General features: G+C 46.6%; 1 protein-coding gene across 11 annotated transcripts in view; it reads right to left on the bottom strand.

The window, feature by feature from the left end:
- Positions 1-26,911, bottom strand: part of TRAK1 (trafficking kinesin protein 1) — a 104,555-nt gene that overhangs the window by 69,250 nt on the left and 8,394 nt on the right. For 9 of the 11 annotated variants that reach the window (XM_030846154.2, XM_030846162.2, XM_030846147.3 and 6 more), the window contains exon 2: positions 8,640-8,834. Coding sequence is in view for 7 of the 11 variants with exons in the window: in XM_030846147.3 (XP_030702007.1) it covers positions 8,640-8,834 (195 nt within the window). In the remaining 4 variants the exon portion in view is untranslated. Of the gene's footprint in view, positions 1-8,639; positions 8,835-15,837; positions 15,954-26,911 lie in introns of those variants that run through there. The other 2 variants (XM_060308614.2, XM_070046664.1) reach the window with 2 other exon arrangements.

The following is a 26,911-nucleotide window of genomic DNA, read 5'->3' as shown; positions in this document are numbered from 1 at the left end:
TCGCACAGAGAAAACAAATTGAAAAGATATTTTTAAGAACGATATTAAAAATGATCAGGAGAGTAAGAGTTAAGTTAAAATTACCAATGTGTCTTTTGTGATGTTAAAAAAAATTCTATAGGTATACCTCAGAGATCCTGCGTTTTTGGTTCCAGACCACCACTTTCATAAACCAAATATCGCAATAAAGCAAGTCACATGAAATTTTTGGTTTCAAAGTGCATATAAAAGTTATGTTTGTATTATACTGTAGTCTATTAAGTGTGCAATAGCATTATGTCTTAAAAATATGGACATACCTTAATTTAAAAATAACTTATTGCTAAAAAAAATGCTAACCATCATCTGAGCCTTCAGCAAGTGGTAATCTTTTGGCAACTGTAACATCAAAGATCACTCATCACGGGCTTCCCTGGTGGCGCAGTGGTGGAGAGTCCGCCTACCGATGCAGGGGACATGGGTTTGTGCCCGGTCTGGGAGGATCCCACATGCCGCGGAGCGGCTGGGCCCGTGAGCCCTGGCCGCTGAGCCTGTGCTCCGCAACGGGAGAGGCCACAACGGTGAGAGGCCCGCGTACCGCAAAAAAAAAAAAAAAAGATCGCTCATCACATCACCATAACAAATATAATAATAATTTAAACTTTTGAAATATTGAGAGATTTATCAAAATGTGACACAGACACACAAAGTGAGCAAATGCTGTTGGAAAAATGGTGCTGACAGATTTGTTCGTTAAAAAACCTTCAGTCTGTAAAAAATGCAGTTATCTGCAAAGCACAATAAAACGAGGTAGGCCTGTATTGTCAGCTCTGTCAAGAAAGCGGCCCAACTAGGACACTATTCCACCCAGCCCCAGCACATCAACATTCTGGTGCCCAGATTTGGGTTAAATCTTAACAGAGCTCCTTGGAGAGTTGCTGATTCCACGTCTTTGGGCAGGAAAATTCAAGACAGGCCTGCAGTAGCGTGTTGCACAAAAGCAAAAGACCATTCCAAAAGGTCTGGGGTAGAACTGATAAGGTATAGGCACCTGCTTAAAAGGACATCACCAGCCCGCTTGTGATAATTCGAACACCAAAAAGAAAAGATAGCTAATAACAGTTAAAGGAAAGGGGATGAGTCTGTAAAGGCCACAAACATCAATGAATATGAAAATAAAAAGGGCAACCAAGTGAACAAGGCAACTGATATATTGCCTTAGGGAAAGGGGAAAATAATAGAGAGACATTTTTAATCCATCTTAAGAAGTAGGGGAGGGCGGGTGTGTATGACTGTTCTCTTTCTGGCACTAATACCTTTTATAAAGCACTGTATGAACATTTCTCTAAGTAGGGTGGCTATGAATAAGCCAACCGCATATGGAATGAGGAGGTAGGTAGAAGAACAGAAAAACCTCATGTTGTGGCCACAACTACCCCCAGGTAGGAGGAGGATCAGATCCTGGGCTGCAAAGTTAGTTATATATTGTCTTTTGTGAGCATTTAAGAGACTCTAATAGATTTGGTCTGCAAAGTTAAGAAAACTCTAATTAAATAAACCTGTAATCAAAGTTAAATGTGTACAAGAATTTAATAAAATTTCTGAGTTTCTAATTATTAGTTGTGTGAACACATAAGTATTCATATACACATACACAATTTAATAGACCCATATGCATATATATATACATATAAGAATTTTTAAGTTATTCAATCCATTTTAAAAATGACTGAATGCTAACAATTTTGGATTAAATTACTACTGATGCAGTTATGAGTTTGCAGATAACTGCAAATTAAGATGAGTTTCTGATCTTAATTTTTTAAAACACTGCCACTACCAGCCACTGAGCTTCTGTGGCAGAAGGCAGGCTGCTAACGAACAGCTTGCTGTCAACTACCCCCTCCCAAACCATCTCCACCTCATTTCAAGCGCAGGAAAAGCAGGCACCCGTCCCACCTCCAGGGAGAAGGTGGGGACAGAACAAAGGCAGGAGACGGCACCCAACAGAGACCTACAGACTCAAGTGCACCCCAGCCTGGATGCAGTCCTCATTAAAATCACTCATACATCTGAGAAGGATACAGAGAAGAAACAGAGTTCGGATATGTTGCACGGTTCCAAGTTTGCTTCCCGCAACCTGGGAGGGCTGCACAGGGCATCTCACGCCTGGGACCAGCAGGTCATGTAGCAGACGTCACAGGGTTCAAAACACAAACCAGAAGCTCAGAACACAAACCGTACCTCAGAACCACTACGGCCTGAGCCCATCACCCAGGAGGGGCGGATGGGCTACAAGCTGAGCTGTCATGTCAATTTCCCACCTGAGTCCGTTCCAACTTTGTCTTAGACATGCTAGATTCACATGAAAAGGAAAACGGTCAATCTGTACAGAATCGCTTGCCAAGCATTTCTGTTCTTAAAAGAAAAAGCAAAGATAAATCAGCATTGGAATCTGGAATGATGAGAAAGAGTGAAAGCTGGCAGGTGGCAGGTGACAAAGTAGGCCTAAGGGTCACCGGGTAATCTGCTCACTAGGATAAGTAGCTGGCAGCCCTGCTCACCAGACACTGTGCCCAGGGCTCCTGGTCCCGGTCGGTACCCTGCACGGATGTGGCTGTTTTGGACCTTCAGAGATAAGCCCCTTCAATTCTCCCGGACGCCTGGTGCCCAGGCCCACGCCTGGAGGGGAATGGCGGGGAGGCAGCGCCTTGACCGCGTGTCGCTGACATGTGGGGAGTGATGGTGCAGCCAGAGCTTCTCTGCTTCCATCTTTGACCCTGCAGGCCTCTGTGTAGCTAAAAGCAATGAAAATGGGCCCAAGGAAGAGCCCGCTCACAGGAGGAGCGAGCAAGAGAGGGGAGAAGACACAATTCCAGGGCTCACTCAGGTCCTCACCTGGAAACAAAATTGCCTGAGGTCTTGAGAGCAGCAGAAAGGACACAACCAGTACGTGGGCGTTTACGTGAGAGAAACTCACGGCAACTATTTATAAATATATTATAATGTATACATTTTAGTATTATTTTTGTTAGCAAATGATAATGAAATGTTTTCTCTGGCGATTAGATCCCTTCTCCATGCCCTGTACAACCTCCCCTGACTCCCATCTTTTATCTTTCCTTCCTTCTTTCAACCCCACCTACCACAATGTTTGTCAGTGCTCCACGTGGCTCCCCTCCTGCAAACACACACACACACGCATGCACACAGTGTTTTCTCTTAGGTCACCATCTCATGTAACTTCTGACCCCTCCCTTTAGAAGGTCAGCATTGTGTGTTATTGATCCCTTTAATTTGCACAGGCTCAGTGCATATTGTGGTGCCTTTATTTTGGTTTCACTTACAATTTTAGTTAGATGAAGGCAATCTTTGGAAGGGGGCAACAAACAAAATGATCTTTCTATTCTGTACGTTGTTTTTAATTTTGCTTTGTTTTTACAAAAAAAGAGAAGAAAGGAGAAAAACTTGTTTTTAATTTGAAGAAGATGCTTTTCCATTTTCTCTTATTTAAGAAGCACTTATTAATCACCTACTTAATACAAGGCACTGGGCTGAGGACTCTGGCCTATTCGAACATGAAGTGGACATGGGCTGTACCATAATGGTTGGACTAGATCAACGGCCTTTGATTTTTTTGCCGTTGTTTAAATTAAATGTTACAAAATTAAAATGGGACGGAGAGCTGGTTTAACATGCAGGTTCCCAGACCCCATTCACTCCTCCCACACAAGCAAGGTAGACAACTCAGTACAGGATGCCAACGGAAGGCCTCAAGGGCATCTTGTGTTGGCCCAACCTGGTGCAAAGTCCCTGGTTAGGTAATGAAAGAAAATCAATAATCAGATGTCTTTGCTTCCTTAGCCAGAAAACCTCAGCTGAAACTCAAACAAGTCAAGCTCATGAAAGATTACAGGTACATAACAGGCACTCAATAAATACCTGTTGACTGATTCATTAATCATACTTTACAGCAAAAGCAAACAGTGAGATGCTATCTTGAAACTCTTATTTGCTTCATAACCTTCTCTTCTTAGGAAAAGGATTGTTCCAGATAAACTCAGAGGTGAAGTTGTCAGCAGATCATTTGCACTTGATACAGAGAGAGATTTCTTCTCTCGTCCAATGCTCCTTAACCAAAAAGTTAACAAAAAGCAGTGCTCTTAGAAAAGGAATCAGAAGGAGGCGTAACTACCTACATACCAACACGGCAACCCTCGTGGCTGGTGTCCACTAAATGTTATGAGACTAGAAAAATTTACAGCACACAGAGTCATCTCCACTTGAGTTCAGGGAAGCATAACCTATAGACCACAGGACACAGGGGCAAAAATCACAGGGAAGAAAGAAACCTCATCTTGAAATTAAGCTACATCAGGCTAAGTTTCACTTGGGACCGTGACCTTGAGTGAAAGAAAATGAATTTTGAATATGTCGGACACATTTTTATAAATAAATAAGCTACTGACATATTCTAAAGCTGAGGGTTTGCTTTCTTCACGTTTACTAAATGTGTTTTATTCCTAAACTAGAATTTTTTTCTTATTTAGCTTCTCTGAGAGAATGGCTAATTAAGACATAAAGTGAGACCAGACAACCTAGGTTTGAAACTCAGCACCCCACCTTACTAGCTGTGTGATTTGGGGCAAGCTCCTTAACTTCCCTGAACCTCAGTATCCTCATCTGTAGAATAGGGAGAGCAAGACTATTTTATTCAGAGGTCACTGTGAGAATTAAATGAGATACTTGTAAAGCATTAAAAACAGTGCCTGGAGGCTTCCTTGGTGGCGCAGTGGTTGAGAGTCCGCCTGCCGATGCAGGGGATAGGTGTTCGAGCCCTGGTCCGGGAAGATCCCACATGCCGTGGAGCAACTAAGCCCGTGCGCCACAACTACTGAGCCTGCGCTCTAGAGCCCGCAACCCACAACTACTGAGCCCACACACCACAACTACTGAAGCCCACGCACCGACAGCCCGTGCTCCGCAACAAGAGAAGACACCACAACGAGAAGCCCGCGCGCCGCAACTAGAGAAAGCCCGCGTGCAGCCACAAAGACCCAACACAGCCAAAAATAACTAAATAAAATAAAACAGTGCCTGGCACACAGTAAGACTATCCTTTCTTCCTGTTGCACCATCGAATCCTAAATGCTCCATATTTATGGGTACATTTGCTGTGTGGGTCATTTTCATTTTCTGTGTTTCTCAGACTCAACAGGACTGAAAATCCACTTGACTGTTGAAATTTGTCTGAAAAGGTCATTCTACCACCTGGTAAAGGTGGAAACCCAAAGCTTTCTTGCCTCTTCTTAACAAGCCAGGTGAGGGCCAGATTTAAAAGGCAAAGCATCGTTTCTCTCCTCTGGGGGATGACATGTAGGAAAGGGAGATGAGTTTTATCCCACCCAAGGTGTCCACTCTGATCTGTGTAGCAATGGTGTAGGTGACCCTCTTGTCCAATGGTTCTCACCTGGGGGAGCGTATCAGAACCCCCTGGGGAACCACTTACCCTGATTCCCAAAGAGAACCACTGCCCTGATTGATGCAGAAAATAAATCTAAAATGAAAGGAAGGTTTACGTTGTCTTCCCACACACCTCACGACTGATTTAATACGCTGGTGAGTCTCAGTGGTGTGAACCATGGCGTGTCCTGGGTTACACGTGTAAACAAACAGATGAAATCCAAAAAGGACACCAGGTACAGAGCAGGGCTCCTAACCTCTGCTTCCACCGACCCCTGGGCCAGTCCGGCCAGGCTCACAGACCCCTCCTCAGACGAAAGATTTAGAGACGTAAAATAAAATACAAAGGACTACATAGGAAACCAATTGTATGTCAATGCAGTTATTAAAACTTCAAAAAGAAGTCTGCGATATACGTGCCTCTTTATCAATGCACATTAAATAACAAGATCAGCACATCTAATAACGAATGTAATTTCAAAGCAGTGATGAGTAAGGACCTTATTTCTTCTGTATCTGCTTCTTCTGTAGCATGACATGAAAATATCTGTGATTTCTACTGGTGGCAAAGTCACAGGCCCTGGTAATACCACTGTGCTTTGTTTTGTCTATGTTCACAATGAAAGTAAATGCTGCATTTCAGTTAGAAGTTTATGAAATTAAGGATGTCATTTTTTTTTCCTTTACAAGTTAACAGAACTCCAATTTCTCTCTACAGACTCTTTGGGGGTCCCAGGACCTCAGTTTGAAAGCCCTGCTCTAGAGGGCGCTGTATTTAAGTTAAGAGTTAACGCTTGATCGTTCATTTAATTGATATTTAGCAAATACCCACTTTGCTCTAAGCGCACGTACCACAGAAGAAAATACAGAATTAAGGTTAGACTTGAAGGCAACCATGCTCTAAGAACTTTCGGAATCTCTGCTCAATGTTTATTTTGATTTTCTAATTTTATTATAATTTGTGTTATGCACTGCCAAATCCAGCAGGATTTTTTTTCTCTCTCTCCTTTAAATATCACTAGAAGCAAAACAAACAAATAATAACAAGCCACAATGTCTGTTCAAGTATACTGTTAAAAGGATGTTAGAAGCTATAGATCAGTGCTACGGAATAAATACTACGAGCCCTCCACACCTCAATTTCTTTGATAATAAAATCAGCCTGGCCCAAACTGTAGACATTTTACACGGATGAGATGAGCCAATTCATATGAAAGGTCTCTGACAACAGTGAAGTATTATCCTTGGGTGGTGTTCCAATCATACTGTGAATGTAAGTGATTAATCAGTGTGTGTATGAGGGACCCGGCAGCCTCCCTCAGCAGAAATGGCCAAGCGGAGTCCTGCAGGATCATAGGAGGGTCTGTTAAGGAAGAGTAAGTAACACACAGGGATTTCTGGAAAAATAACTCTGCTGTGAATTCTACTGTGAAGCAGTCTGGAGAAACCAAATACGAAACCTACCAGGGAGGTCACCCAGGACGCGGTTTTCCACACAATACCACATGTCCCTGGGCATACAGATACCGTGAGTAAACAAAAGTGACTTGTAATGAGCCTCCTCTAGGCTACAAGATACACTGGAAGTTCTGAAGCGTCAACTTGACCATTAGTTCAAGTCTAATGTGCTTCATCTCTGCCCTGGTGTAGACTATTCTATTTTTACTCCTATCAAAACTGACCGTCTGCAGTGCTCACAAACAGACTGTAGGGTTTGCATGAAGTATAAAAACACAGGCCAATTTAAACAAAATTCCTTCCTTACTAATATCTAATAGAGAAAAATGTGAAAATAGCCCAGATACATGCTAAAGAAGAAACTTGCAAGTTCGACTTGTTTATTATTAATGACTTCACAAATTCAAGAATATTGGAGATTGGTTTGTATTAGCAAAAATAATTACAGAAAACTTTACAGATGCACAAAACGCTGGGGGTTTTTCCCCCACTTTATTTATTTATTTATTTATTTTGAATAAGTCGGTTTTGAACCAAGTTATCTCGAAGTAGAAGCAGGACTGCTGTACTCTTTTTTTTTTTTTAAAGGTGACACAATGATACATGGATATGTAAATGATGTCACTTTCAAAGTGACATCACTAATTTAGACTAGGTTCAAATTAACTTGAATTTTAAGTCAGGAGGGTCAAAACAAAAGAGAACTGGTCTTCCCAATCTCACAGGGCTGCCGTGAATTTCTAAAGAGAAAAATTACATCTTGAGTGAACATCAGAGATATCATTGGTATGTTGTAAATCAACTAGACCTCAATCTAAAAACAAAAAAAGCAATATCACTGGTGTGAATTTTTTTAATTATCGTATATTTTTCAAACCTGCAAAATCAAGTTTCACATCCTTGTCATCACAAACACACTGAAAGAAGCCCCACCTAGTGTACTGCTCACCCTAACAGGTGTCAGCTCTGCAGCCCACGGCAGGACCAGTTTGCTGCTGCAGCAACATTTTGCCTCTCCTGAATAACCAGCTTAGTGGGCTTTCATACAGAAATCAGCAGCCTTGATATGTCAGGCTATGTCCTATAAACACTGAGCAGCCTAGAGATTCCCAATACCTTGGGTTTTAAATGCAGACAAGCTCCTCTCCAACACAAGTTTCTAAGGATTTACATGGAAGGAAATGGGAGCATTTTTTTTTTTGGCCCTGGCTAGGGAAGTCCCTGGGAGCATTTTCTTTTTTTTTTTCCATCTTTTTTTTTGTTGTTGTTAGTAAACTTTTATTTAGTTAGTTTTTGGAATTTTATTTATTTATTTTTATACAGCAGGTTCTTATTAGTTATCTATCTTATACATATTAGTGTATATATGTAAATCCCAATCTCCCAATTCATCCCACCACTGCCCGCCCCCGCCCCGCTTTCCCCCCTTGGTGTCCATACGTTTGTTCCCCATATCTGTGACTCCATTTCTGCCCTGCGAACGTGGGAGCATCTTCTATTCTTCAATATGGTTAAGAGAAAGCTGGTTTAAATGAAAACTCATCCTTGTCCCCACTACTCTGACATTTCTATCCAGAAGACTCAAAGTCAAGGCCTTTTATGGGGCTAAATCCCACAGCCGCATTTCTTCAAGTACTTTCCACAGATGGCAGGCTGCAAGATGCAGCGGCCAGGACAAGCGCTCACGTGCGGCCATGGCTAAGGAGGACAGGGCATCACAAGAAAGGGGAATCACTCACGGAAGTACTTCAGCGTCTCCTCAATCTGCTCGGTCGTGAGGTCAATGTTGGCATCTGGAGAAATGAGGGGGGTATGAAGCCAGTCGTCGTGGTCATAACCGTAGATGGTGTCAGCTCTTAGCTTGTAATGGGGCAGCTGCTCCTCCAGCAGGCTGATGATCTCAACTTCCGGAAGGTCAGTGCTGTTGCACACGTCTGGAGGGGACAAGATGGAGAGATGAAAGCCCGACCTGGTGGTGGCCCTGCCGCTGCTGGTGGCCTAACCCTGGGGCCTACAGCCAGTGTCTTGGCTACTTACCCGCAGCACAGAGAGGCCAGATGAGGCCACATCAGAGATCCTTTTCCAATTTAAATTCTACTCTTGAAACTAGGAGTTATGCATGCTTACTGCCAGACCTACCTGAAATAGTTCCTGCTTGTTTAGCTGCCCACTTTCTGTGATGTAAAGCCAAATTTCTTGTGCTTTCACCATTTGGGCTAAGTCTTTCTTTCCAACCCTTTCTCTGGCCATTCTCTCAATGACTCTACAATTAAGCCAAACCAGTTATAATTTCACCAATATGCCAAACTTCTTCCTGCCACTATTCAAACCGTGTCTCCACAGAGATAAGATTTTGCCTTTGTTTAATTCAGTCATTCACCTGTTCATCCTCCTGCATTTCCTTCCATCCACCGATCCATCCATCCATCACCATCCAACTACATCCTGAGTCCCACAGTCACAGGAGACACGATGCAAAATGCAACAGTCATGGTCCTGCCTTTGCAATGCTTGTATCCTCATGGGGCTTCCAGCCATTAAACCAACAAGTGCCCCTCCGTCAAGGCACAGCTCGAATACCACCTCTCCCCCGACAGAATGGTGTTTTGAGCATACCAGGCAGTATTAACCTGTCTTCCTCAGGAAGAATGTGGACACCTTTGCCCAGAAGAAGGGCTATGCCAGAGACTTACCAAAATCCCCATCTCCTTCGTATTTAATAAGAAGGCTGCACGGCGGCCAAAAAAATTATGGAATCACAGGTAAAGAGAGCGTTCAGCGGCCAACTTCCCCCCTTCTGGGGCAGGAGCCCAGGGAAAGCACCTGCTAGCCGCCCCCCCCCCCGCCAAACCTCCTACCACTCCACGCTAACCGTTCTTGCTTAACTCAACATATAAAGCTTCACTGCAGGACATTTCGACTCAGGAAGTCCACATGGCTTTTCAAGTGCTTGTGGAAAGAGTTATAAGTGGAAAGTAAAGACATCTCAAATTTTCCTTGGAGCTCTGGGGACTGGAGGGGGACATGTGAACGCTCAGGATTCTCTGTCTCATGTGGGAAATGTCACAGCCAGCGCACTTGGCATTTCAGCCAGCCCCCACCAGGCTGGAGCTGCTCAGACACTCTGCAAAGGTCTGCGGAGAACAGAGAGATGCCCTCCCCTCGGTCAGGGCCAGCAGCCCAACCTCGAGGCAGAAGATGCCTCATATCTCTTTATCATCTCCCACCAACGACAAAACACCCTCCAAAAGGCTCCAGCTGAGCTCCTAACTAAGGAAGTACTTCCTCGTCTCACAGTCGAGTGGGGAGTAAGTTCCCACAAAGCTCATCTCGAGGTGAGGCCTCACAACCATAAAATGACGAGCATCTGGCTGAGGGGATACAGGGTCAAGGAGGGATGACACCCAAACGATGGCATCTCTTGGCTAACCATAGATCTGCTCCACAAAAGCCCACGCCAGCCTGTCCCTAGGAGGACGGGCAGGGTACCAACACATTCCTGCGTGACGCTCCCACACGACAGGCTAGAATCTTCTGGTGTCACTGCCATTTGGTGGTGGGAAAGGCAACGGACTCCAAAAAATAAAAATAAAATCCCTTCTAAGAACACCGTGTTACTTGTGAGCACACTGGCAGCTGCTCAAACGCTGAGACTCCCCTGTCCTTCCAGGTTCCCAGGGCTGAAGGTCACCATATTTACAGTGCGGGTCCTTGTGCCCGAGAGGTATCGTTTTCCTTAAAGTGTTTGATGACCAGCGAGATCAAGTATCCAAAGGTGAGGCTGTGTCAAAAAGCCTTTTTAAAAAACTCTGAATGTTTGATTTTTCCGTAATGTGACCCGCCATGTAAACGTCAACAAGTTTTCAGCTGTGTGGCAGGCCCAGAGAATTAGGAGACGATTATAAAGACTGCCCCGGGAGCTTTCCTGGACCCTGGCTGCAGGGCTAGGGGCCCCAAGGACCCCCTGTGGAGCGGGACACCACCTCTGCCACATGGAGAAGACACATCTGAGGCCTGAGGTTGGGTAAACATAATATGAGAGCCTTTGAGAATTCCCCCGGAAGGCTTTCACCGTGCCAAGTACCAAGCCAGGAGCCTTCAGTGCATTCTCTGACCCTCCCGGCAACCCGTGACGTAGCTAATATTTGCTCTGACTGATAGGTGAGGAAGCTGATTCACAGGAGCTGTGGAATGTCTTGTAGGGCAAGGTCACCTGGCTAAGTAAGTGGTAGGTTGTGTGCGAGAAGCCTCAGCCGTCTGACTGTGAGCTGTGCCCTTCCCTCTGCCAACTGCTGCCCGTCTCCCAGGCGAGAGCACTAGAAATGCTGGGGGATTCCCAGGCTATTCTCAACGGGAAGTTTTCGTTCTCAACAGGTACAGATTTCCTAAGTATGGTAGAGGTGTCCAACTAGACACACTGACAAATCAGGGAGGTGTCTGGATGATTTTTCCTTCCAGAGCGTAGGAAGTAGAGACAAGAACTGAAGTAGCTTGTCTGCCAACCCACCCCCACCCCTGGCGCTTACTCAAGCTCAAGTGCGTGAAAGGGCACTGCTGGCCTCACCTGGAGGAAAGGCACCTTTGAATGCTCTCTACGGTCATCATTTCTCCACTGCTCCAGCTCACACTATTAACAAGCTATACCATGGAGTCTCGGGTAAGTCTCAAATGAAGGGCATCCACCTCCTGAGTGAGCCCAGGCCCCGAAAGGTCCATGGCTTCTGGCAGATCGACAGCAACAGCAGCCCGGAACCCACCGACCCCCAGCCTGGCAAACCATCGAAGGCCAGGCTCACCCAGGCAAGTCGGGTGGACTTAGGCTCAGCATCCTCCCCTTCTCCAATTACAACAGCCCCATGGATGCCGGCTCCATCTGTGAAAAACACTTTTAAAATCACAGTATTGCCCTGCTTTAAAAACCTCCCAGCTGCCTATAAAGTGCTTCATGATTCAGCCCGCACTTTCCCAAGACAAAGTCTACTGACTGCTTCCCGATATCCAATTTCTGCTTCTTTCTTTCGGTAAAGTCACCCCGAAGGTGTGGCTGGGCACGTGGCCACGCAGCTAAAAACTACATTTTCCACCTTTCCTTGCAGTAAGGTCAGTCCATCTGCCTGGTTAACAGGATGTAAACAGAACTTCCGAGTCAGACCCTATCCAACTGTCGAAATGCAGAGATGGGGTGGTGCTGGAGGAGCCGCCTTCAACTGTATAAGTAAAGGCAGCACCTAGGGGGTTACCAGAGCAAACCTGGGTGCCTCGGACAAGCAGGCAGGGGCAGCACTCCTGGGCCATCTACCACTTGGACTTTTAAGAGAGAAAGAAATACACGTCTACCTTATTAAAGCCACTTCTCAAATATCCCTTCAGTGAAGCCACACCAACTTTTTGCCATCCTCCAAACACATTTTTGCACAGACCTTGGTTTGGACACCAGCTGTTCTCGCTGTCTGGAATGCCCTTCCCTGCCAGCAAACTCCATCGCAAAATATCACTCACATTCACCCCATATTTCAAGCTTCCCTTGACCTCTCCCCTCTGGCTATGTGTTTAGTACAGAGATTATTTCACTACAATGTGACATGCGTTTTCTAACAGAGAGTCCCTGGGGAGGAGCTCTGAATTACCCCTTAACATCTAACCCAGCCCTCAGCATCACGCTGGGCAACAGGAAGTGCTCCGTAAGCGCTGGATGAATGATGGGAAAAAGGGAGGAAGAATCAGCAACGGGTGGCAAGCCTAGTCGGACAAACACCCAGCCTTTAGCATGGGGGAGGTGGAGCCATCTAGTGTCCATGTCTTTTCAAGTCTCGCTCAGTATCTCCGTCCAGCACAGAGGAAAGTCCCCACGGGGAAGTGAATGTCGCCTCAACCGCTCAGCAAACGCAAATCCAATCCAATGTCCAGCATTCTTATAGCACCGCCCTGGGAGCAGAATGTAAGACCTCTTTTCACCTCTTCAGAGCTATAACCCTTCCTAGCTTTCTCCAAGGCGTAAGGTTTGAAGCGGGTCCTCCTGTCCAAGGATGGGGGCTTCACTGAGGGCTGTGGGAGGTGGGAAAGGGCCCTGAGGGTCTGGGGCTGTAGGTCCAGCTATGTCCACTCTCCACCTGACTTGGGCTAGATCCATAACCCCCAGACGGGGCTTGAAGGGGACCCCTCCATCTAAGCATTTGCACTGATGCAAAGGTGACACGCCAGGTTCATGAAACGTGCCAGGCGCCCCAGATGATGCATACACTTTACAGCAGAGACTGCAGCTCTAAATTAGTGTCCAACGTTTAAAAATCAGAGAATCTCATGCAGAAATACAGATCCCTAGCCTGTTGGAAAAAGCCAGCATATCTAGGACCACACAGTTATAGGCTCTGAGTGGTGGCCACCTCCAGATGGGCGGGGGGGGTAGCTCCACTGGGGTTTCTGGGCCTTCTGCCTGTACACAGGAGCTGAGGGCGCTGGGCCCAGGAGAACAGAGAGCTGCAAGGGAGAGGAGGACAGTATCCTGAACACTCCCCCAGGCTCCGGAGATCCTAGGAAAAACAGCAGGGGGAGAGGCGAGGATAAAAGGAGGGAGAGAGTGCAGTGCTGGACAAAGGGGAAAAGCTTGGCCAGAGAAAATCTGGCAAAATCAAAGTAAGAGAGGAACAGAAGGGCACAGGAAAGGAGGAAGGAGGAAAGCCAGACCCTGAGGCAGGCCAGCCAGCACCACGACTGCCACCTGCTGGCAAGTGCCTGAGGCCCTGGATGCAGCAAGAGCGGCTCCAGGAGTTCGGAGAATGGGCTCCCAGCCCTGGCCCTGCCCCCAACTTCGCCACGTCACCCGCAAGTCACGTCTTGGTTTATCTGGGACTTTGTCTCTCCATCTGCAGAACAAAGGCATCAGGTTGCAGAAAAGCTCTTTTTCTACCCAAAGTGTCTCTGAGCCACCAGGCTGTGTCTGGGGGTGGCCGCCACTCCCAGCACACCCCACCTCCACCGAGGGGGGCCCATAGCACCTGGATATGCCGACTTCTTCTGAGAAGGCGGGGATCTGTATTTCTACATAAGATTCCCTGATTTTTAAATGTTGGACGCTAGTTGGGAATTCTGTAAATACCTGAGGTCAAATTAAACACATGTGCCTCCGGTTTGCACGCCGGGGTTTCCCATCCTGGTGTCTAACTCTGGGCCTTGGGAGAAGGTTCCAGACTGCACTAAAGGTGACAAGCAAAGAACGTGACCCCAGCCCGCGCTTGAAGAAGTTCTGGCTAGGGTCCTAAGCCCCTGTCATTACCCATTAACCTTGGCAGTGACTGCAAACCCATAGCCATGTTTTAAAGTCTTCACAAGACGAGGCAGCTCACCTACTCAGCCGCCTGCAAATCATTCTGTACAGACTTGGAAACAACGCCTTTTTCTGGAGTTACTAGGATTAAAGGGCATGGGCTCAGAGACTCACACACAGGCCATACTGGTGCCAGGGACACACCTGATACTTTGCAACTGGTATCTGCCAGACGTCCTTCTGGAAAATTCTTCTCTATCATAGGGTCACATAGTTAAGAGCCTCACCTAAGCTTCGTCGGGGAACTCAGTGTTAGTAATTATTCTCTAGAATACCACAAAAGTTATGATTTCACCAACTACAAAGGGACCTTTAGAACTAGAAATCACTGGCTCAACCACGTCATTTAATAGAAGAGGGCTGCACTCAGAGAGGCTGAGGAGGTGGCTGAACGTCACACAGCAGCCAGTAACAGACGTGAGACCGAGGCACGGTCCGCTGCATGGCCCCCCGCACCAGGAGCCTCAGGAAGCGGCAGGACCACCCCGCAGGCTGACATTCTCCACTGTTTACCCAGCACCCTGCCTGGTAACCAGTAAAATGCTCAATAAACATTCTGCTGAACGATACAAACCACTTGTATCTATTCCTGCATTTCACTTCCTCTCACAAACCAGCAGGCAGAGCAGGGGGAAGGGCGGGAACACATTTACAAACCAGGAAACCACGGTCCCAAAGGTTACACGAGGAGCCCAAGTCATTCCACTAGGAAGGGACTGAGCCCACTGCACACGCACCCCTGCCCCCAACACCGTCCCCCCAACTCTAATCCACACGCGACTCGCTGCTACTCTCTGCGGCCCCTTGAGAGGATCACCTAGGGAAGGAACCTGCAAGAAAGCATTTCTCCTCCCTTCACTCGTTTGTGGGCATTTCAGCAGAACTGGGGGACCCTCCCGAGAACTGAGCCTGGGGTGATGGTGCCCCGGGGCAGACAGCATTTCTGTAATGGGCTCTTTATATGCTCCTTCGCTTCTACCGCAGACCTTCTGTGCCAGGATCTATGACGGTGGGATCCAGGAGCTGGCTTTTACGTCAAGTTCTCCAGGGGGATCTCGCCCATCAACATTTGAGAGTTGACAGCCCCTTGTGATTTTCATTAACTAAATTTGCTTTCTTTAAAAAAAACTGAGAAATAAGGCCTGTGGCTCAACGTTCAAACGGTCTAAAAGGGCAACGTGGTCCCCTCGCGCGTCCCTCCCACGCACCTGCACTCTCCCCACTTCCACCGGAGACTTCTCAGACCCCTCCCCAGGGCTGGCGTGAGCTCACACCCAAGCCAGCCTCTCCCAGCCCTGCCACTTACAGAAGGGGACACTGAGGCCCTGCCAGAGGTGCGGGGACCTGGGCGAGATCTCGTGGCTGAGCAGTGTTGGCACTGGACGCCAGGTCTCCCAATGCCTTCCTGTCCCCACCATCCTGAGTTCACCTCCCGCTCACATTCCAGCCCCACAAGGACATGACGGGGACAAGATTTCTCTCCTCTTCCTTGATGCCTCGCTGTGAGCAGTAACCAGTGTCTCCAGAGACACTCGCATGGAAGCAGAGAGGCCAAGGTAATCAGGATTCAGAGAGAGAAACAAAACCTGACGCTGGAAGGGCCGTGGCCTTACCTGCCACCAGAAGTGACTCTTTCTAAGAAAAAGGATAAACAATGACCCCGGTTCAGTTCCACACAGATGGGGTGTCAGGTTCTGAGCAGTGGCTTGATCACACACGACACCAGCTCCCCATGACAGCAGCACAAACGGAGACGGCCGAGCCGCCCAGCGGCCGCCTTCACGAGCAGGGTCTCCAACACAAGGCTGAAGTGCCGCCTCGTGCAACTGAACGTGGCCCCGTCCACTCAGACTCGCCAGCGTGTTGTGCAACCAGAGGGCAGGAAGAGGCGGGACAAAGCAAAGTCAGAAGAACCCTGCTATGGAGGCCCCCGGATATCAAACTGATTGCAGTGTTTTGCAGAAATAGTGACTCCAAGGGGCTTGGCACAGAAATCTACAAAAGCAGACGATACCACATTACAAGATAGATTGATTCTAACACTAAGACATAAAGCTAGAACTGCACAGAAATTTTATTTTAAAAGGAAAAATTAATGTGTTAATTTTGAGTTAAACCTGCAGGAAAATGCTCAAAATATGGGGTGGGGTGGGGTGGATTAATATTCATTTCAATTTGTTTTACTAGGAAATAAATAGAAAAAAATACTTTGGTTTTCCAGTTTTCTTGATAATTTCTCTTAAAAGCGTACATATTATATATCTTATAATTATTAAATTACCAGGCGAAAATATTTACATGAAAATAGCCAGTGTCAGTGTGATTGTAATTAATGCGCTCACAGCTGAATTAGTGTTTAGCCAGATGGAGCTGGTGGAAATTGGAACGACACTTGCAGTAAACGGTTTGACAGCATGTTTGGAGAACCAAAATTCTGCCATGACCCTCAAACAAGTAATCTCCCATATGGGATTAAAAATGAGAGCGGAATCCAAAACATCTGAAGGGCAAAATACATAAGTGTGTTTATAGTACATACCTGATAAAGTTAAAAACATGCACAACCAGGTTCCTTGAAAAGTTAAACAGAATTACCATATGATCCAGCAATTCCGCTTCCAGGTATATACCCAAAAGAAGTAAAAGCAGGGACGTGACCAGATATTTGTACACCGGGTTCATAGTAGCATTATCACAATAGCCAGAAGGTAGAAGCAACCCAAGGGTCCTTTAGTGGGTGAACAGATAACAAAATGTGGTAGATATGTACAATGGAATATTATTCAGCCTTACAAAGGAAGGAAATTCTGACATAAGCTACGATATGGATGGACCTTGAGGACGTTACACCAAGTGGAACAAGCCAGTCACAAAAGGACAGACACTCTGAATCCTCCTGTGGGGGCTGTTAGAGGAATCAAATTCAGAGACGGAACGCAGAAAGGTGGCTGCCAGGGGCTGGAGGAGCGGGGAAGAGGAATCTGTGTTTAATGGGTGCAGTTGCATCTGGGGAAGATGATGACGTTCTGGAGATTTACAGAGGTGATGTGTGCACAACAAGGTGAAGTGTACACTTAAAAATGGCTAAAATCGGGCTTCCCTGGTGGTGCAGTGGTTAAGAATCCACCTGTCAATGTAAGGGACCTGGGTTCGAGCCCTGGACCGGGAAGATCCCGCATGCCTCGGAGCAGCTAAGCCCGTGCGCCACAACTACTGAGCCTGCGCTCTAGAGCCCGCGAGCCACAACTACTGAAGCCCGCGCGCCTAGGGCCCGTGCTCCACAATGAGAGAAGCCACCGCAATGAGAAGCCCGCGCACCGCAGTGAAGAGTAGCCCCCGCTCGCCTCAACTAGAGAAAGCCTGCACGCAGCAAAAGACCCAACACAGCCAAAAAAGGAAAGGCTAAAATGGTAAACTTTATGTTATGTATGTTTTACCATTATTTTTTAAAAATAAATAAAAGATGACCACTCTACTCACGTTATCTCCCAATGTACGGTTTTTATTGGTTCTGGTTACAAAGTCACATAACTCCTGTTATTTTTAGTGTCCCATTTTGTAGAACACAAAGTTTTTCAGAAGCAAATACATTGTGCTACAGCAAGAATGCCTGTATAAAGTTTAATTTTTGTGCAGTCAAATTTTTTTCCACCAGTTTTACTGAGATATAATTGACTTACAGCACTGTATTAAGTTTAAGGTGGACAGCGTACTGATTTGACTTACACACATCATGAAATGATCATCACAATAAGTTTAGGCAACATTCATCACCTCATATAGATACAAAATTAAAGGGAGAAAAAATTGTTTCCGTGTGATGAAAACTCTTAGGATTTACTCTCAACAACTTCCATATATAACAACAGAGTTAATTATATTCATCACGTTGTACATTACACCCCTAGTACTTATCTATCTTATAACTGGAAGTTTGTACCTTTTGACAGCCTTCATCCAGTGCTCCCTCCCCCGAAGCACCCATCCCCCCCTTTGGTAACCACAAAGGTGATCTCTGTTTCTATGAGTTTTTGTTTGTTTGTTTCTGAAGTACAACTGACCTACAACACTATGTTAGTTCCTGTTACACACAACATAGTAATTCAATATTTCTATATATTTCAAAATGATCACTAGGATAGGTCTAGTCACAGTCTGTCACCAACCAAAGATACTACAAAACTACTGACTATACTCCCCACACTGTACATTTCATACCGTAAATCATTTGTTTTGCAACTACAAGTTTGTACCTCTTAATCTCCCCTTGATCATTTCCTTTGTAATCCTAGCCTTTGGATGGCCTTCCCCATCTCAAGATTACTAAAATATCCAGCAATATTTACTTCTAGCACTTCTATGGTTTCATTCTTAACATTCTATCTTTGAATCACCTGGATTTTATTGGGTTTGAAGGAGCTATATAGGGATCCAGCTGTACTTTTTATAACGATAACGAACAACAGCAATAATAATGGCAAATGTTTATGGATGCTACCATCTCCAAGCATTTATCTCCACTGACTCATTTAAACTTCCCAACAGCCCTAAGAGTGGAGACTACTATCATCCCCACTTTACAGAAGGGGAAACTAAGGCACAGAGGTTAAGCAACTGGACCCACATCACGCGGTAAGTATTAGACCTGGCTTTCTCACACAGAGTCTGGACCCATTGGCCACAGCCACCACCCACGCTGCCTCTGGCCCTCTGGTCGCACTGATTAAATAATTCCTCCGCGTAACTCTCTTTTCTCTAAATTCTCCTCCTCCTCCCAACTTCCACTCTCTTGAGTACTTTGCTTTGAGACTTCCTAAAACATAGCACATCGCTAAAGCTTTACTTTTGACCCATTCAGAGACTTTGTCTTCAAATGTCAGACATAACTGATCTTACTTTTGTCCTGCCTCCTGGTGGTTCTACTCTCGAGGTTCTGTTAGTTACCTGTCTTTTGTTTTATAGAATATGTGTCACCAGATTCTTTTTTCTTTTCCCTAGTGATTTAGGGCTGAGTTTCCTCCAAGTGCTGGGAATGGAGGGCGGCAGGCACTAGGCAGGGTGGCCTCCAGCTATGAGTTACCATCACCATTTACCTTTTTGTTTGTTTTGCGGTACGCGGGCCTCTCACTGCTGTGGCCTCTCCCGTTGCGGAGCACAGGCTCCGGACGCATAGGCTCCGCGGCCATGGCTCACAGGCCCAGCCACTCCGCGGCGTGTGGGATCTTCCCGGACCAGGGCACGAACCCATGTCCCCTGCATCGGCAGGCGGACTCTCAACCACTGCGCCACCAGGGAAGCCCACCATTTACCCTTTGAGCTATGCAAACATCATCATTTTCTTATGGGGGTCATGTTGTGAAAGACAAGGAAACACTGATTTGGAAGGTTCACACTATCTTTAAGATATGACACCTTATGATATCACACCAAAGAGGCATGGTAGACACTGCTAGTGGCTTCCCAACCACCCATCCTCTCCTACTTTCCTTAGTATCAAAGACCTGGGAAGTCTACATTTCTCAGCCTCCCTCCTAGCAAGGTATGACCAAGAGCGTTAAGTTCTGGCCATTGAGATTTAAGCAATGGAATGGTGAGGCTTTCCCAAAGGCTGCCTTCCTACAGCCTGGAACTTGGACATGATAGCTGGAGCTTCAGCAGCCTTCTAAGACCATGAGGTGACCTTAAGGATAGAAACCATGAGTATGGTGGAAATGAAGGACAGGAGAAGCCCAGGCCTTTGAGGACAGGAGGGCCACACCAGCACTGCAGAGCCTCCCTCTGAACTTCTTTTACGTGAAAGAAAAATAAATCCTATCAGGTGAAGGCACTGTTCTATGCAGCTAAGCTTAAGCCTTGCTGATACAGGTAGTTACCTTTAAATTACTAGAAGGTAAATCTGTATTTCTCTCATTATCTGTAGCAAAAATAGGATAACTTGCTTATACTTCATCTCACTAATCTTCCTCCCCCCTCTTAGGTTGTGTTGCTCTAATCTGGGGGTTCAGATCCAATTTCCTGTTTTCAAATTATTAACTCTTTACACTTAACCTTTGCTTTCTGGTTTCCAAAAACATTTACACCCAATATTTACAGTTAGACTCTCAAAGACCTTCAAGGCAGCCTGAGCAGCTACCAGAGTTCAGGGCCCAATCCTTCTGTCCATCCTCTCCTCCCCAAAGTCAGCCCTTACCAAGGAACAAAGGAAGTCAGTTAGCATAAGGGATAAACTTTGAGATAAAGACTTATGTGCCAAATCACAGAAACTTTATTTTATTAATAGAACAAAATTTTGTGAACCCGAAATTCCTGCTGTGCCTCTACCATTCAATGCAGTCAACTGTCTTATTGTTAATCTAAACTAACTTCCGGAACAGGAAATTCTGTTTATAAATGAACAATGGTTACTTTTTCAGAACATCACATGAGATCATCTGGATATTAAAAGATTTCAAACTCATCCAAAAACAGATCACTACAGCCTGATAATAAACAGTTAAAACAGATGAAACAATAAAACCTGGGCGTGAAACGATTCCACGTTACTTGAACCAGGTTTCAAACCAACACAAATGTAAACTCAAAATGTAGAAAATTACAAAGGATAACCTCCTACAAAGAAGAATACACATGAAGAAATACAAGCCTTTGTTAAATATAAATAAATAAAGGAAAAAAATTAAAGTTATCTCATCAGGTGACGTATGTATGATACACAAGTGTCAGGAGCAGTTAAAGTTCCTCTGAGGTGCGCACTTGAATAGCATGGATGACCACTCAAGATTCCTTGCTCAACTCCCCAACGCCAGGGATGAGCCAAGAAAAGCAAGGACAGCAGAAACCAAAAAGCGACTCTCTGAAAGCTTATTGAAAATGCAGGGCTTCCCTGGTGGCGCAGTGGTTGAGAGTCCGCCTGCCGATGCAGGGGACACGGGTTCGTGCCCCGGTCCGGGAAGATCCCACATGCCGCGGAGCGGCTGGGCCCGTGAGCCGTGGCCGCTGAGCCTGCACGTCCGGGGCTGTACTTCGCAACGGAAGAGGCCACAACAGTGAGAGGCCCGCGTACCGCAAAAAAAAAAAAAAATGCAGCCACACTGGGAGACATGTGAGTGTATTGGTGAGTGACAGCTAAAGGGCCTGGGGTGTCTTTTTGGGGTGATGAAAATGTTCCAAAATTAACTGTGGCGATGATTGCACAACCCTGTGAACATACTAAAAACCATCAAATTATACACTGTAAATGGGTGAATTCTATCTCAATGAAGTGGTTACTCACACACCAAAAATGTAACCCCACAAGGAATGTGAAAAAAGGTCTCTGGGCACACCTACCACCCTTGGGCATGTCTCCAAATCTCCTGCCAAACACTGTTCATGAAAGACGTATCTGAATCCATCCAAAAGGTTAAATCACCTTCCCTATCATCCTAGGAAAGCCCAAGGAATTTCTAATACCCTTCACTGCCATTTCTACTGAAAATGGGTCAAGCAAAATGAGATTTCATGCTTAGAAACAATAAACTCTGGCTGCCTGGAGACTCCAACGATAATGGAACAACTGTTCACGGCTTAACAATGCTGAGGGGAATGGGCTATTACTGGACCCAACAGGAGCCCTTTGAATTTTTATTTTTGGCTTCTCAGCTAAAAAGGGATATTTCTCTCTTATTGTTAAGTTGAAGTCCTGATACAGATCATGGCTTGAAGGTCTAGACCAGCAGTCCACCAACTACAGTCCACAGTAAAATTCGGCCCCCTGCCTGTTTTAATAAATAAAAATTGCATTGGAAAAGAGCTACGCCCATTCCTTTAGGTATTGTCTGTGGCCGCCGTCAGCTACAACAGCAGAGACCACGGAACTGACAAACCTAAAATATTTACTCTCCGGCCCTTTAGGGATAAGTCTGCTAGCCCCTACTCTAGGCCATTGGAGCCCAGGTCCTTCCCCTACCCACCCCCACTGAGTTCCCTAGCCCAGCAGAGCTAAGAGACTAGGCAAAGGGCTTAAAGGTCACTGACACCACTTCAGGGGCTTTCCTGAAGACCACCTACATGCCTGTGCCATTCAAGACCACTACTGCTACCTGAGGGTCTCCTAAAATCCAGGCTGATCTTCCCTCATTCCCCACCCTTGCTATGGCTCACTTTGAATGAAGTATCATTTTGCAACTCAGTGACCTTGAGCTAGGCCATGGAACTTCCCTGGGCCAATGGAATGTGTCACTTACTGCATGTCCAATCAGAGGCTATGACTGTGCCTGTGTGGTTACATTTGTCCCCTTGAGCTCCTGTCCCCTGCCGGGAGAAGAACACGGCCCTACACAGCTGCTGCCCGTCATCCCAAATCTTCAAATGAGACAAGTGAAGCAGACCTGAACTGAAGCTCAGGCATGGAAACTTAAGACAAAGAGCAAGGAGTAAATGTTGCAGTAGCCACTGTGAAATTGAGAGTCGTTTGTTACCCAGCATTTCTACAGCAAAACCTAACTACTACACACACCCAATTTAAAAGCATGTAAAGTACGGCCACCGATAACTAGGAGGATAAAGTTCACTGCATAGGACTGACATTCCATCACCATCAGGATCTCCTAACAAGTAGTCTAAGCAAGGAAGATGTGGCCACTCTTGGCTTTCATAACACCCTCCCTTAAAAAAACAACTCCTGGAATTAACTCCAGCAAATAGCAGATGGGAATAAAATAAAATAAAGGTGGGATGGACCAAGGCAGGAGAAGAGATGGGAGCAGATTTCTTTTGTTCTACACATCTAAAGTTGCCGGCCCTACCTGTCATACTCTTTAGACAAGTAACTCCTCTCTCCTCCAATCCCTTTCAAAAGTTGCACACCCAGGGCACTGCAGGTGTCTGGTCTCAAGGTTAAGGCTACCACTCCAGTTGCTAGTGCTCCTCTTTCCCACTAGGTGGCGCTGCATCCGCACCTGGGCAGGCCCACACCCTCCCGCAGGTCCCAGACAAAGGGAGGAGAGGACACCAGAATGCAGTACTTCCAGGCCTGCCTCAGACTCAGACTTGACCCTTCCCATTTCTACTCTCCACAAACCCCTCCTTAAATAGAAATGAAATAGCACTGAGCAATGGAGTTCAAACCTACAGTTAACGACAACCTGAGTTGTCTGTTGTGAGGTTTTTCCAACACCGAAAAAAAAAGTATAGTTATTAGATACACTGAAATCTAACGTGTTGGGTTGGGTGTGAGAACTGAATTCCTACCAAAAGAAGAGAAGGGAGGTCAGGGTTCCCATGCCCATCGGCTCTGCCTCATCATCATGTTTCTAACCATTAAGAAGCAAGACCTTCCTTCTCTCCCACCAAGAACATGACCCACATGCACGGTCCATCATGTAGATCAAAATCCAGTTTAGCGCTGAAAACCTCCTGGAAGAGGAAAATTCGAGTCTTGCCCTAAGCTGACTCTCTGGGGGTCTGGGCTTCGTGTTGGCAATCTCTGACTCCTCTGGCCATACCAGGTCATTTTCTTCCACCTGCCTTAAAAAGTCCTTGCTAGCTTGAGACTGAAAAATGGAATACTGCCTGCTATATCAGTAAACAAAGGATGTCACAGTCATCACCGATTGCAGCCATCACCAGACAGTGAGCTGGCGAGCCCCGAGGGAACTCGGGAAGGAAGAGAATACCTGCCATCTAGCAGCCTTCAGACTGCAGCCACTCCCTACCGTGAGCCCCGAGGAAACTCAGGATGTGAAAACACAGGATACTGGCTGGCCCCAGATAGCTGAGATGCCTATCAAAGGAATGATTTCGGTGAGCCCAGACTCTTTCATCTTCCCATACATAGAGAAGTGCTAAATGCCTTAACTTGGGATATCTGTTTGTTTTTAATTAACAATTATCTTTTTTAAATTTTATTTATTTATTTATTCTGGCTGCAGAGGGTCTTCCTTGCAGCACACAGGATCTTCCTCGCGGCATGTGAACTCTTAGTTGCGGAATGCACGCGAGCTCTAGTTCCCCCACTAGGGGTCGAACCCAGGCCCCCTGCATTGGGAGCGCGGAGTCTCACCCACTGGACCATCAGGGAAGTCCCATAATGATATTCTTTTTTTGTGTGTGTGTGGTACGCGGGCCTCTCACTGTTGTGGCCTCTCCCGTTGCGGAGCGCAGGCTCCGGACGCGCAGGCTCAGCGGCCATGGCTCACGGGCCCAGCCGCTCCGCGGCATGTGGGATCTTCCCGGACCGGGGCACGAACCCGTGTCCCCTGCATCGGCAGGCGGACTCTCAACCACTGCGCCACCAGGGATGCCCCAATGATATTCTTTTGACATTCAGACTACCTGCCCTTTGTTGCAAAACTTCTATACAACCTGGCTCCCCACTTGCCTCCTTGGAGCAGTTCTCTCAGGGTTACTTGAGATGCTGCCTCTGGGTTTGAAGTCCTAAAAATTCCCACCAAATAAAACATAACTCTCAATCGTTAGGCTGTGAATATTTTTGAAGTCGACAGGACTCACGCTGCCCCTGGCTTGTGCTCACTTGTCCACTGCCCAGTCCGTCCCCCTGCGGCATCAGGCTTGCAGTCATCATCCCCATGACGTGATGGGCACGTCACCTCCAAGCCAAACACCGTCCAACTCCCCACCGCTCAACTCCTGGACCCCATGCTCCCCCTCTGCCAGCGACCTCTGAAATCTGAAATCCACACATCTCCCTCCCTGCCCACAACCCCCAGTCCTCACAGTTCTCAAGACCCCCTCCCCTTGATCCCCCATATCGCCTCCATCGCCTCTTCCCATGCAGCTTCAACCCCACAGCCCGCCCTCCCTCCCTCCCTCCCTCTGTGGTACTTTCGCGGCACCCACAGGACAAAACCCAATTCTGCACAAAACCAACAGTCCACCTTACTCTGCCCTGAAGCTGGGCTCTGGGGGGTGAGAGGTAATCACAAAGCATGATGGGCAGACGGAGAGCCCTAGAATGCCGTGGGCTCCCAGGCTCACCGCGCTCGGTACCCCAGCTCCTCCTCCAGCCCGGTGCCCAGGGGTGCCAGGGAAGAAAGTCCGATGGGCTGGGTAGGGTCTGAAACAGCCTCTCCCTGGGCGGGAAACTAGGGTAACACAGCTTCTGCGCAGCTTCCAGGTGCCCAGAGCGGAGGCGAGCTGGTCCTCTCTCCTTTCCTCCCCTCCCAGAGGTCACTTCCCTCCCGAAGACTCCCAGAACTTCCAGCCTTCAAGCCTCCTCTTCACTCCATTCCTCTCCCAGCACGTTTACCTCCATCCAAGAATTCAGAAGATGTCCTGCCCAGGGACTGCAGGCAGAGTGAGACAGGCCCTCCTCCCTCCATCCCCTCACCTGCAAGCTCACACCTTCACGACAAACCCCTGTGTTTCCCAATGAGCATTACAAAGCCCTTCGTTATCACAGGAAGCCTGTTACCTAAGACACTACAGGGAAAGGGCCAGCTTTACAACAGGCCAACCTCACCTCTCCCACATGCTGGAAAACACCAAAGAACATTAACGCAGCACTCCCTGTAACCTGCTGTCTTTACCTAAGAGGTTCTGACTGAACGGGACGGCGAGGCTTACCAAGTCTTCACCAACCGAGATCCACCTCCGTTGTCAAATTGTTTTACAAGGCAAAAAATTAAAAACTGTAACTGTTTCTTTTTATGCAGTGGGGGAGGGGAAACACAGGGAAAGGAAGGAGAGAAGGGAAGGAGTAGGGAGATGGGGAACAGGTAGCACGGAGGAGAGAAAAGGAGTGGGAGGAAAAAGAAAGAGGTGGAGAGAAGAAGGGGGACGCAGTGGCGAGAGGAAGAAAGAAGCAAAGGAGAGAAGAAAGGAAAACTGAAAGCAAAAGTTCTCCAAGAGCGCCCTCTGGAACCAGAAAGCCTGCTGGCCCCTGTCTCTGTTCGATTTCCCTATTCCGGACATTTCACGTGTGACCTTTTGTGTCTGGCTTCTTTCAACGAGCACACTGTTTTCGAGGGTCATCCATGCCATAGCATGTATCAGTACTTCATTCCTTTTTATTCCTGAACTATATATACTCCATGGTATGAATATACCACATTTTGTTTACCCATTCATCAGTTGATAGACATTTGGGTTGCTTCTACTTTTTGGCTATTGTGAATAATGCTGCTTGGAACACTCCCATAAAGTTTTGTGTGTGGAATTATGTTTTCATTTCTCTTGGGTACGTAACTAGGAGTAGAATTGGTAAGTCAAACAGTAACTAGTATGTTGAACCTTCTGAGGAACTACCAGACTGTTTTCCACAGTGCAAGCTTTCACCTTGACTGCAACATCATGAGGGACCCTGAGCCAGAGCCACCTAGCTAAGCTACTCCTCAACACCTGACCCACAGAAATATGTGAAACTATAAATGTTTGCTGTTTCAAGCTGCCAAGGTTTGCGGAAGTTTGTTACACAGCGAGAGATAACTAACAGATGAGAATTAAACGAAGTTAGACACAAAAGGTGTTTAGGACAGTGTCTAGCACATAATAAGTGCTCTATCAATGTCAGCTACTATTATCACAGTATCTTCCTACCACAGGGCCTTTGCTCATGCTATTTTCACTGCTTGGAATGCTCTTTCCCTCCCTCCCTTCCTGCTATCTCCTACTTATCCTTCAGATTTCTGCCAAGACTACTTTCCCACAGAAACCTTCTTAGAAATGCCACTTCAGGGAATTCCCTGG

The sequence above is a fragment of the Globicephala melas genome, chromosome 11 (assembly GCF_963455315.2).
Source record: "Globicephala melas chromosome 11, mGloMel1.2, whole genome shotgun sequence".
NCBI classification, from domain to species: Eukaryota; Metazoa; Chordata; class Mammalia; order Artiodactyla; family Delphinidae; genus Globicephala; species Globicephala melas.
The sequence above is the reverse complement of the archived record's forward strand: the minus strand, read 5'-3'. Positions and strand labels throughout refer to the sequence as shown.